The sequence below is a fragment of the Canis aureus genome, chromosome 15 (assembly GCF_053574225.1).
Source record: "Canis aureus isolate CA01 chromosome 15, VMU_Caureus_v.1.0, whole genome shotgun sequence".
Taxonomy (NCBI): Eukaryota; Metazoa; Chordata; class Mammalia; order Carnivora; family Canidae; genus Canis; species Canis aureus.
The window spans coordinates 51,132,551-51,146,022 of record NC_135625.1 but is presented as its reverse complement, the minus strand read 5'-3'; the positions used below and the strand labels follow the sequence as shown (position 1 = coordinate 51,146,022).

At 48.4% G+C, this 13,472-nt stretch overlaps 1 protein-coding gene across 1 annotated transcript in view; it reads right to left on the bottom strand.

Annotated features, from left to right (window-relative positions):
- Positions 1 to 13,472, bottom strand: part of PRKAG2 (protein kinase AMP-activated non-catalytic subunit gamma 2) — a 265,607-nt gene that overhangs the window by 88,342 nt on the left and 163,793 nt on the right. The window contains 2 exon segments of the mRNA XM_077849614.1: positions 8,354 to 8,518; positions 8,520 to 8,575. Of these exon segments, the coding sequence (XP_077705740.1) occupies positions 8,354 to 8,518; positions 8,520 to 8,575 (221 nt within the window).

The following is a 13,472-nucleotide window of genomic DNA, read 5'->3' as shown; positions in this document are numbered from 1 at the left end:
TAACTGGGAATACCAGGGATCTCAGAGATTGATTCAGTGGTAAGTTGGTCAGTGTTTAAAAGAACCCCAACCTTGTGAGTTTATTATCTATTGAATTCAATTAATTATATATTATCTCCCCCACATGCATGATAAAACAAGTATAAGTTATCTTTTGATATGTAACCAATCACCCAAAACTCAGTGGCTTAAGAGAATAATAGTAACTATCTGTGATAGACTGAATTGTGTCCCCCACCTCTAGACTTATAGACTGAAGCCCTTGGACCCCAGTATGACAGAACTGTGAGCCAAATAAGCAGCTGCCATCATAAGTTTTGGGGAGGTTTGTTATGTGGCAACAGAAGAATGGGTACAGCACCCAAGTCCAGATCCTGGACTTCTCGCCTCCAGAACTGTGAGAAATGAATTTCTTTCTTCCTTTTTTTCTTCCATGCAGGGAGCCTGACGTGGGACTCGATCCCAGGACTCCAGGATCACGCCCTGGGCCAAAGGCAGGAGCTTAACCACTAAGCCCCCCAGGCTTACCTCTTCCTTTTTCTTTTTGGAGGACTTTTAATTTATTTATAAGAGAGAAAGAAAGAATGCGAGCAAATGTCAGCAGGGAGAGCAGCAGAGGGAGAGGGAGAAGCAGACTCCCCACTGAGCAGGGAGCTCCACATGGCTGAAAGCAGATCCTTAACCAACTGAACCACCCAGGCGCCTTGAGAAATGAATTTCTGTTAAGCACCCTAGTTTATGGCATTTTGTTATAGTAGCTGTAGCAGAATAAGACATTATTTCTTATGGTTTCTGTGAGTCAGCAATTCACAAGCAGTTCAGATGGGTAGTCCTGGATCTCTGGTATTAGCTGGGGCTGCAGTCTCACCTGAAGACTTGAGTGGGGCTGGAGGTTTCATGTCTGTGGTGGCTCATGCCCGCTACTTGGGAGTTGGTGGTGGATGTTGGCTGGGGCCTTAGTTCCTCTCCCCTTGGGCCTAATAAGACCTTTTTTCATTCATCCCCAACCAACCATGTTGAACCCTTTTCTTCATATTAAATACATGTTAAATATATCATATTTAGTTTAGTTTATATGTTAAATTTAGTTAATATATTACATATTAAATATATAAGAAGAAATATTTAGTTACATGTTAAATATATCATAGTTTAGTTACATGTTAAATACACCATAAGAAGAAATGTGATACTCTTTACTTTCACCTGTCAGAATTTGGGGATTGTAAATCGAAAAAATAAAATAGAGAACAAGTCCATGTTTAAAGGCTGTGATGTACTACTCAGATCCCCTTTCAGAAGTGAAGGGTTTGCCCCTCAGCTACTGGGAATCTGGCAAGCAATGGCCCTCAACTTCTGGCCAGCATTGCCCTTGGCTGAGGAGAGTTACCTTGCCCATGGTTAACCCTGTTCCAGGAGAGCTGCCATCTAATGTTGATGGCAAGGATAGAAAGGTTGCCATCTAAGGTTGATGCAAGGATAGAAAGGCCTGGCTCCTCTGCCCCAACTTGGGACAAGTCTGGGGAACCACCCCAGCTTTCATGCTCCCTGAGGGTCTGTTGAGGACCTTGTGGAGACAGCATGGCATCACGGCTTCTCCCACAGACCCTCCTCCCTCCTTCTTTCCTCCCTCAGGCATCAATCCCCAGAGTGCTTCCTCATGAACATCCTGCACATTAATTTCTGTCTAGAATCTGCTTCTCAGGAAACACAAGCTGTAGCAGCCACTTTTTCAAGGAATTACTCTCAGAAGAGTTAACCATCTAAATTAGACTCCTTATATAGAGATAAATGAACCTCTAGACTCCAGTATGCTGTGTTCAGCTGCAGACGCAGCTGTTGAAATCAAGTGATAAGACGTGAGGTAGATCTCAAAATTGGCCCACACCCTTCACCTCTTCCTGTCTCCATGCTCTCTGCAATGTGACTTTGTCACTTCTGCTTCATTCTGTTGGCCAAAGCAAGCAAAAAAACCCAGCCTAGCTTCAAGGGGAGGGGAAACAGATTCTATCTTGGGTAGGAGTTAGTGTACCAGTTCTAAGCCAAGGCCTCTATAAGACTTGCATATACTCCCATGCCTCTTGGAATCATGCCACTGTCATAAGAACAAGTCTGGGATAGCCTGCCAGGGGAGGACAGACCACATGGAATGGAGGTGAGACATTCCAGCTGAGGCTGCTCTGGGCCAAGTAACCTGGTAAGTGACCACAGACGTGTGAGTACGCACAGCCAAGACCAGAAGAATGCCCAACCCAAATTGATGACCCACAGCATCGTGAGCTGAATAAACAGCTGCTGTCTTAAGTTTTGGGGAGTTTGTTATGTGGCAATAGAAGAACAGGCATGGTACCCAATCCTGTTGGATACAGGAATCAACCAGGAAGAGAAGAAGAGACCCTGAGCCACGACAGATGCCTTGGGTTCCATCACTGGCTCAGGGGCTGCTGCGAATGGCTCAAACCTGCAATCTTCTTACAGGATCATCCTTGGGGGATGGATGCCATCCCAGCATTTCCCTCCACCTGGGCATCCCATAGCTAACGGCTGCTTGGTGTGAGGGTCAAAAGCCCAGCCTCCTTGCCTCCAGACAGGGAAAATTCTGGTGCAGTTTGCACTCCAGAGCTCCCCTGTCATCGGCTGAGGCTACATCTCATCCCAAACCACAAAATCACCTTTCTTCTTCTCTCCTCTTGTACCTACAGGTTTATTCTGAACACTCTGTAATAAAGCAACAAACTTGCACCCCAAACCCCATCTCAGACTGTTTCTGGGGACTCTGACCCAAGACATAGGTCAAGAGTGAAATCCCTAGAAGAGAAAGGGGAGGATCACGGGAATGGCTGTTATGGAAAGGGAACCAGAAAAGTACCAATCACTTGAATACCTTCACATCAAGTTTTTCAATGCATGGAACATGATTCTTCCACTGTCCGAGACAAAAATCTCCTGCCACCCAAGGAATTGCACCCATTTCCTTGATGAGCAGAACGTAAGGCTCACTTTTTCTCTTCGGTCTTTTACTGATTACTTCTTTTTAATCCTGTCCCGATTAGAGTTTCAACTTAGGGCAGCCCGGGTGGCTCAGCGGTTTAGCGCCGCCTTCAGCAGTTCGTGACCCTTGGAGACCTGGGTTGGAGTCCCGCACCGGGCTCCCTGTAGGGAGCCTGTTTCTCCCTCTGCCTGTGTCTCTGCCTCTCTGTGTGTCTCTCATGAATAAATAAATAAAATCTTAAAAAAAAAAAAAGAGTTTCAACTTATTCCCATTTATAGGAATTCCCATCACTTCCATTCCAACAGTGGCTGCCCCATCTCCTCCCCTCCACGTCAGGATTCTTGAGTTGTCTACACTAGAGATCTCTGCTTCTTTACCTCTTCACCATTCAGCCCACATTCCGTGGCTTCTGTACTTGACCACTGTATTCCTGCCAATGTCACCAGTGCCGACCTCAGGCCTTACATTCCAGGCCATTCTGTTGTATTTGACATCACTGGTAACTCCCTCCAAAGGCGTGAAATACAATGAAGCACATTCCTTTTGCCTCTGTGGTACTGTGTTTGCCTGTGTTGCCTACCTAATCTCAAGGCAATCCAGACTCCTTTTCTTTTGTTTGTGCCTTAAATGTCCATGTTTTTCTGGCTCACTTCTCACCTACCAGATATTTTTCTGGATTATTTCATCTACGATCATGGCATAAATTACCATTTATTCTGATGATGTTCAGTCTTAATTTCTAGCTCCAGATGCACATACCCAATTGCCCTTTGGATACCTCCTCTTGAAATGTTCCATGGGCACCTTATTATACCACCACCACCCGAACACACATATGCACACACACATGCACACATACATAGCCTGCTCCTCTTCCTCCCTTGTTCCCTATCCAAGCGAGTGCAACTACCATTCATCTAGTTTCCTGAGGCAAGACTTCTGAAACCACCCTTGATTCTTCTCTTTCCCCCTCAACCATTCAATCAGAGCATTCCAATTCCTTTAATTCAACCTCTTGAATAGGTCTTTACTTCTTAACACTGGTCCACTTTGTTCTACCGTTAGCTGCCACCAGGCTGAGATAATTTCATGCTGTGTCATGTCTGAATTCCTGTCCTACTCGAATCCAATCTAGTTTCCACATGTACCCAGACAGAGCATCCTAAAATGCAAAGCTGATTATTGCTCTCAGCTGAAGAAAAGTCCACTTCCTTCCTCTGGGATTGGCTCTTCCACTAACTCAGACTGGACTGGGTGTTTTCTCCCATGATAACAACACAGGTTCTAGCAAACTCTGTTGTAATTATTTACCCGCCTGCATCTCCCAGATAGATGAATCTCCCTTCTTTGTTCAACCAGTTATTAGCTATTTCTTGAAGCCCTCCAATATATAATGTGCTGTTAATCAAGTCGTGAAAAGGACAAACATGTCCTTTCCTCACACATTTGTCACCTGCTCACCCTTTCCTTTTTTTTTCTGCTCACCCTTTCCAAACAGTTTCTAGCACATAGCAGTTGCTTAGTAAGTATTTGCTGAGTAAATAAATGATAAAATGAATACTTTCTACCACAGACTAATTACCCTACCCTCATTCCAATTTTAGAATAAAATTCACATTTTATAAAAGTGATCTTCAGAGTCAATGTTTATAGAAAGTCTCTTTTTGTTCCAGAGGGCAGAAACAAATTATATCTGAATATTTTCAGGCTGACAGAAGTCTTTAAGCAATCACATCTCTCCAATGAAGATTATGCTGGGAGCAAATTCATGAAATCAGCCAAGCTCTTAAGGAACTGAATACCTAACTTAAAGAGGATCAACATAGCCTGATGACAAAGAAGCACATTTTGTATGAATTTGAAATGAACACCAGCCCTGTTGCTAAGCAGGACCCAGCCCAGTCATGGCTGCAGGGCCCCATGACAAGGGCCCCTGGATGTCTCTGGTGATAACCTTACCCAGGGGACAGGCCTGTCTAATGTCAGCGAGCCAGTGTCTTCTGATTGTGAACGTATCATTTCAGAACATAAGTGGGGAGCCCCTGGTGATCACCCTGATTTTCTGAAGCTCACACTATATAAACACTGTAGTCTTGCCTGAATCACCTTTTAAAAAAATTAGAGTGAAATATACGTAACATAAACTTTACCATTTTAACCATTTTGAAGTGTATGATTCAATGGTATCCAGTACATTCACCCTGTTGTGCAAGCATCACCCATCATCTTCAGAACTTTTTCATCTTTTCAAACTGAAACTCTTCCTCATCGAATGACAATGCTCCATTCCTCCCCATCCAGCCCCTGGCGCCCACCATTCTATTTTCTGTGGCTGTGAATCTGACTACTCTGGGGGCCTTGGACATGTGGAATCACACAGCATTTGTGCTTGTACAACTGGCTTATCACTCAGAATAATGTCCCCAAGGATCATCCATGCTGTAGCAGGTGTCAGGACTTCCTTCCTTTTTAAGGCTGGGAAAGATCCCATTGTATGGAACACCCACACCTTGATTCTCCACTCAAGACATCTGGATGGTTGCTGAAATGCTGGCCGTAGGTGTGGAATTGCAGGCCCTGACGAGGACATGTGGCGTGTCCATCGCTGAGTGTGGGATACTGCTGAGGACACTTCCATGCTGGCCCCAGAACCACCTTAGACATCCTGGAAGGACTCAGGCTTGTTGGCCTCAGCCATGGGCTTCTTAGTGGTGTGAAGCTTACACAGCTCAGAACACCATTTCCCAGTCAATGGCACATGAAAAAATTGACATTGGACTGAGAGTGCTCTCTGGATTCTCTTTTATTTAAATTCTGTAAGGCAAGCACAAAACTTCTACAATCACAGACAACCCTTATGGCTGTCACCATCACTTCCAGTGACCTAAACCGCAAATAGCTGCTCTCTCTTCAAATCGGTGTCTCTTCCTGAATGGGGTTATTCTATCCAGTATCACTAATCAATGAGAAAAAGCCAATATTTTGAGACGTTTGTGTCTCCTTTACCCTCAGAAGCCTCTCTGCTGGGCAGCCCTGGTGGCGCAGCGGTTTAGCACCGCCTGCAGCCCGGGGTGTGGTCCTGGAGACCTGGGATCAAGTCCCACATCAGGCTTGTTGCATGGAGCCTGCTTCTCCCTCTGCCTGTGTCTCTGCGTCTCTCTCTCTCTCTCTCTCTCTCTCTCTGTGCCTCTATGAATAAATAAATAAAATCTTTAAAAAAAAAAAAAAAAAAAAGAAGCCTCTCTGCTGGCCCTCCCCGCTGCTCATGGTCCCCACGGGCTCCTTCTACCCCCGATCTCCTAGGCCACAGGCCTCTGGTAGGTTTGGCACAAGGCTGGAGGGAGGGAGAGGCAGAGATGCCAGGATTTCTAGCCCTCAGCCTCAGAGGGGGCATCTCTGGCCAGTGGCTGCTTCTCCTCTGTGGCTCCTACTCCTGCCAGACAGTTCTACAGGGTTCTACTCCCATTGGGTGGGCTCCAGTCACACCACTGCCTCTCATTGCTCCTTTAGCCCTAGAGGTGTAGTGGCTTCCTGCTTTTGACAATCTGGGTTGCCTCACCATTCCCTTTTTGGATTCTTTTTGTTCCATTATCTCTATAACCAAGTCTCCCCTTGTTGGATGCACAGGAGAGCCTTTCTAGATCTTTTCTCATTCCCATCCAAGAACACGGATGACCCTCCTCCGAGGCCCAGAGCTCTCCAGGGTCAAGCTGCTCCTCATCTGGACTCTTCCTCTGCTTCCTTGCCCTCCTGTTTCCAGCCCACTTCCTAGTCTGACGCTGGGTTCCTGACCCTGAGAGGTGCCCACGGCCCTCCTTCTCCATGCTGCATGTCACCTCATTCCCACCCAAGTCATGGCTAGTTTTCTTCTCTGGAAGGCTCTCCCTTCACCTCTTCCTTCATTCAAACCCTACCACTTATGCAAGGCTCAGCTCCCCCGGCACTGCAGCAGCGGGGCAATCACGGCCCTCACCAGACCAGTGTTTCCCTTCCCTACTCCTCTAGTGTGGACCACCTGCTCACTCTCCACTCCCCACCCAGCCTTCTTTCTGCTTTTACTTAATTGTTTCATCTGAATGTTATTCTGTTCCCAGTAAGACTGGAATCCCCAGAAGGTAGAAACAAGAGCTTGCATCTGACCTCTTGGCATCTAAAACAACATTCTGCAAAACATACATCTCACAAAGTAATCACCAAGGGAGCACAGAGGATGGTGATGGCATGTTCTCTGCATGACAAACACATCTTTCCCTCCAAAGATAATGACTCTTATGGCTGGATACTGTCTTCCAAAAAGCTACGGTGAAATCTCAGCCTCTGATGGTTGTGAACGTGAGCCTGTTTGGAAGCGAGGTCTTTGCGGGTGTGATCAAGTGAAGACAAAGTCCTATTGGAGTAGGGTGGGTCCTAATCTGATATGAGTGGTATCATTATGAGAAGAGGAAAATCTGGCCACACGCCCAGAGACACAGGGTCCACAGCCACGTGAGGACAGAGACTGGTGTGATGCTACCACAAGCCAAGGTATACCCAGGGCTCCCAGAAGCTGGAAGAGCCAAGGAAGGGTCCTCCTCCCCAGAGACTCTGCAGGGAGCACGGTCCTGCCCAAACCAGGACTTCAGATCTCCAGCCTCTGGAGCTATGAGGCAACAGCTTCTGGTTCTTGTAAGCACCCCACCCCCTGCTCCCTTCATGCCACTTTGGTTCAGCGGCCCCAGGGAATGACTACAGCAACTGAATCCAATAGTTCCATCCATATAGATGGACTTCAGGGACATGGTTCTTCTATCCCTGCTCGCACGTTCCTCAGAGGAGCCAGGCACGGATGGAGAGCATGTCCACGCTCCGGGCCCACCGTGCTGATGCTGAGCGCACAGGCCCTGCGGCTCAGCCAGCTTCCTTCATAAGTGCCCGTGGACCCTCCCCCTATGCAGGGGCAGGGATGCCTGGCTACCCGCACCACTCTGCTCTGAAGCCTCACCTCCTTGGGCGCACTTCCTAACACAAATGGTGTCAAAACGTGAAATCTTAAAAGTCTAAAATAAAACTTCATTTTAAAAACTCTTTTTGCTTTACCTCTTTTTCCTCTAGTATCCCAATCAAGATAAATTCAAATAAAGCTTTTAATGACTGACTTTTTAAAGAGGCTGAGGCAACCAACACTTCCTGGCCAGGTTCCAACATTCCCAGTCTCTTTAGTTTCCCTTTGCCTCCTGCACCCTCCACATCTCTTTCTCAGCCTGTGATTCATGATAAAATGTACCAAATGTGTCAGGGGTGCACAACCTTGGCTTTGGCCTCAGACTCTGCCCTCCCTCCTGACGCCTGGAGGCCCGGCCCGCAGGAGAAGGCCAGACTTACGGTTCTGGGGGAAGCATAGTGTGTGGGCGATGCCGATGGAGGCCTGGCTGCGCTCTGGAAGGAGGACGGGCAATACCTCTGGCCTGTGTCCGGAGGGGAAGAGGAGGCATAGATGCGATTTTCCAGTCGCTCAGGCTCATGCTTGTAGGATTCGAGAGGAAAGAAAGGTGTGTTGCTTGGCCACCTGGGTGGGTGTCGATGGAGAGGATGAGAGACCCGAAGCTGAGGAGGAAATCAGAAAGTGCTGTTAGAAGTCTGGCTGAGGTAGAGGAGGGCAAAGAGTGCTCCTTCCATTGCTTAGTACCGAACATCTCAAATGGCAAGAATCTGAATTATTAAATTTTAAATGTTGGGGACAAGTCTGTCTATCTATCTATCATCTATCTATCTATCTATCTATCTATCTATCTATCTATCTATCTATCTATATCTATCCATTGCATTCCCCAAATAGCTGCATTGAAGTCTTAACCCCTGGCACCCATGAAGATTTGGAAATAGGGTCTTTGCAGACATCATCATGTTAAATGAGGTCACATTGGAGTAGGCTTGGCTCTTAACCCAACGTGACTAGTGTCCTTAGAGGAGGAGAGGACATAGAGACAGACATGCACCCAGAGCAGAAGCCAGGTCACAGGAGCCAGAGACTGAAGTGATGCATCTACAGGTCAAGGAGTGCCAGGTGCAGCTGGTGACCATCAAAAGCTAGTGGTAAGGAAGGATGCTTTCCTGGGTCTCAGACAGAGGACAGCTTACCTGACACCCTGGTTTCAGACCTCCAGCCTCTTAACTATGAGGGAATAAACTTCCACTGTTTTATGCGACCCAGTGTGAGGTACTTTGTTATGGCAGCTCTAGCAAACTCATATAGTCAAGTTGATGGATATTGATTTGTTTTCCAAGAGAAGCAGAAACCGGATTTGGGTCTGGTGTCTCACATTTATAGCTAATTAAGTAAAATTTTTATTTTCAATTTGCTATTTAAATTTTTAAACCATGCAAGTCAAAGCAAAATTGTCAGTACCAAGGGCTACCTACTTGCTACTTGCTACTTCTGACCTAGAAAAAGACATGTCAGCCTACAGAGCTGTAAGCCTGGATCTCCTCTGCTTGTTACTCTGTCCCAGACCCCTTTCCTCACAGTCCTCAGTCCCTGTACACATGTGTGTCCCCTTCTCTGCTTCCATCTTCACTCCCTAGGAAGGGAATGCTCTCCAGGAGACTCCTCTGGGGAGTCAATTCAACCAACCCCTTCCTCCTGACTCTATGGCCCTGAGAGTCCTCCCCTGGACTTGTGAGCACATTTCATCCACACAACATATTACCAGGTAACAACACGATATTTAACACTGAAACCAAATGTGAAAGTACGTTAAGTCTCCTGTCCCCAACAAAATCCACCATCTGTCTTTGTGGCAGGGGTTCTGGTTGGCCTCTTGGGTCCCCACAGCAGCCCTTGCTGCCCTGGTGAGAGGGGCAGGTGCCTGGAAGATATTCGCCACCCAATAGGCAAGGGGAGAGAAGGGAGCATGGGAGGGTGTAAGGCTCAAGCTCTGTTGGCATCTTTTCTCCTTCCCCGAGTCCAGAGAGAGAGATTGGGGGGGGGGGTACATATTCCCTGGCGGTAATTTTGGAAGGAACCAATCAAGGAAGGAGGGTCATCTTCTAGGAAACCCCTTGTCCCATGAAGCCATCCCAAGAGGGAAACCCTGCTCCAGGCCCCGGGCTGACCTCTGGGAGGCAGGTCTAGGTGAAAGCAGGAGACAGAAGGCTCTAGCACCCGTGGTTTTCTAGGTCTCAAAACTTAAGATACCAAAGACCTCCAACAGGAAAGTCCCTGACTCTTAGAAACAGAAGTTTTCCCCTAAAGGTCCTGAGAAGCAAAGCCTGTTTTGAGGTGGGGCTTGGGGAAGGGGGAGGAAGGAGAGGGAGGATCAAGAGCAGGAGCTCTGGTGCTTTCCAGCTGTTTGGGGAAAGGTGGGGAGGGGAAGGGTGGTCCAGCAGGCAAGGTGACAGAGGAGCCGCCTGGCCCAAGTCTGGGTCCTTCAGTGTCATGGCTTCAGTGCTCCCCAGTGATGCCCACAGAGAGGTGAGGAATGAGGATGCCTGCCAAGGATCTGTGGGGGTGTGCCTGGGCCCTTCAGAGGACTCTGCTGGGGAGCAGAAGAGGGAAGCTCTTGTGCTACTCTGTTGTGGAGCCTGGCACCCCGTGGAGGTCAGGCCCCCAGGGGTGGTGACACGTCCTTCCGTGGTTCTTCCAGCAGGAGTCCTCAGCTGGCCCACTAGCCTGGTTCCTCACCGAGTGGCCCAGGACAGGCTAGCTCTCACGTCACAGTTAAACAGGGAGTTTTATGTTCTGTGCTCCCAATGCTCACCCCAACCACTGGTGTGGAGGCCGAGAAAAATTAAGGCCATTGCACCTCAAGTTTAGCTTTAGCACAAGTATAGCCATCTTAGGATCCTGGGAATAAGAGCTGAACTTTACAGGAAAACCTGAAGATTGTCCTAGGCAGGGAATCTCATATCGGAAAGACAATAAAGCTCAGAACTGCCCTCAGCAGAGAATCCCATATCAGATCTTAAGAAACTCCCCCACCCTTTCCCCCATATTGGAATGAAAAAAAAAATCCCTCCACCCCTTCTGAAAATCCCCTAGACCAGCCCATAAAAAACCCAGCTGTAACCCACTTCGGGGTCCAAGTCCCTGCTCTGCTGTATGGAGTATACTTGGACCCAATCTCGAGCTTGTATTTATGTGTATATATATATATAAATATAAATATATATATATTTATATATATATATCTCATGTGTTTGCATCGGTGTTGGCTCCTTGGTGGTTTCTCAGATTCGCAATCTTGGGCACGACACTGGATGCAGAGGCCACCTGGGTGCTGTCCAAGGGTGGGTGCTGGAGACCCAGTATGTGGGTGAAACAGTGGGATCGGTGGGCAGGGGGCACATCTGGACTCAAAGCTTGTACCACTGAGAAGCTTCTAACAGCCCCTTGGGAAAAGCCCATGGGGGTCTTGTTCTCCATGTGAAGGAGGAGCCTCCAGTGATGTCTAGTACCACATGGTGCTGAGGCATCCATGTCTGTCCAAACACAGGGCACAACCCAAACCACCCCCTCCATCTCACCTGTGACTACCCCCAGACTCAGCTCAGACTCTGGCCCAAATAATACCCACAGAGTTTTCAGAATCTGGGACAGGGGATGTACCTCTGTGGGGGCATTCTGGCCACACGGATCGAAACTACAAATGCATACATTCCTTGACCCAACAATCTGCTTCTGGGATATCCTTCCATAGACAGCGATGTGTAGTTGCTAAAGGGCCAGTGCGTGGGTCATTCATCACAGTGGTGATCCTAACAAACACTGACACTCATGGACAGGACGGAGCTAGCGGTGATGGCGTGGCCACACAGACAGCCCTGGCTCCCTGACGGGCACAACAAGCTTCCTCTTCCTTCTCATCTCTGAGACCCAGAGGGAAGTGAAAAGGCAGCCCCCAGAGCCATGTGTACGGGATGATAGCATTCATAGTCTCAGAAACGGGCTTAAGAATGTGCATATGTAGCCCAGAGCATCTCAGGAAGGAGGTGGAGGAACCACCTGGAGACAGGAACCTCCAGGGACAACTGTCATTGTATGCCCTTTCCTGTTCCGCAGCTTTTATATCACGGGGATGCTGATCAATTCAGAAAATTACCTTCTTCAGCCGCTGTTCTGCTTTTGAGCCAGGAGGCCGGCTAACACCATCTGTGAGGGCCTCCCGCCTCTTGGCCTGACCCCGGCCACCCTACCCCGGCTCTGAGGAGCCCTGTCTCTCCACCTGGATGGAGGCACTTGGAGGGCAGGGCCTGGTCTGTCTGTCTGTCTCTCTCCCCCCACGACAGGCTGCCGCATTCACAACATTCCAGGATTTGCCGTTCTGTGAGGGACATTCACAGCTGCTGGAGCTCCTTGCAAGCTCTTTGGATATAGAATGTTCATTCCTAAGTGAATAATTGAAGAGAACAGGACCAAGCCCCCCGAAAGAACTCTTGAAGCACACGCTCTGCTTCTCCTGTGGCTCATCCTCTGTGGCCCATTCCCATGCGAGTCCTGGGATGGTCCTGACTGAGGGGAGAAGGATGATGCAGGACACACACAGCCCTGGACACGACCTTGCTGGACTGTCTGGGGCGAGGAGAAGATGAGCAGGCTTCCCGTGTGCTGGGGGGAACAACTGGCTTCTAGGGGAACAGCATGATTCCCCACATGTCCAGGAAAGCTGCTTTCAGTGAACTCTTTCCAAGCTCCAAAGATGCTTCCATCTTCCCACCTGGCCCTCCTGCCTCCTCTCTGCCCCCTTCCCAGAGTGGAGGGGGGTCTTGCTGGGGAAAACAGGATGATGCTCTGGACTCAACTGAGGGGGGTGGGGCATGATGTGAGGATTGGCAATACGTGTAGTTTAAGGTAAAGGGAAAGAACCTTCCAAGGACCAAAAATATGTCCCTCTTTTCACCAATACCTGAACCATCTTTAAGGGGGGTAGAGCCTTGCAATAGCACCATCTTTTTTGCATATTGCCTCACTGTTTACAAAGTGCTCCTACACACTCTTGCCCCATTTGTCCCCTGAAGCCACGCCCTGGGGGGCAGCTTTATCTTCCCACATTATAGAGAGTAAAACCAGTGACCAGAGAAGCTGCTTGTCTCTTTAGTGAGTAAACAATGGCAGAGGGCACCCCTGTAACCAGCATCCTGACTCCAAATCCTAAACCCCTTTGCCAGGATCAAACAGGGGTATTGTCAAGAGAGAGAGAGAGCACAAAGACTTAAAACAACATTTTGGGGGTATGAATGACTCTCCCAGAAGGTGGGGTTTCCCAGGCCAGCAGGCAGGAGAACTTGGAAAGCACAGGATGCAGAAAGGAAGTTGAGGGTGGGCAGAGGGAATGGGGTACAGGAGAGGGTGGGCTTGGGGCTCTGTGGGCTTCCTCTCATGGGGTGGGCTTCCTTGCCAGTCAGCAAGAGGGGAGACGTGCTCAGCGGAGAGACTTTTTTTTGCATTGATGCTGCTTTACCAGGGAAAGGGGGGATTTTTTTTTTAAGATTTTATTTATTTATT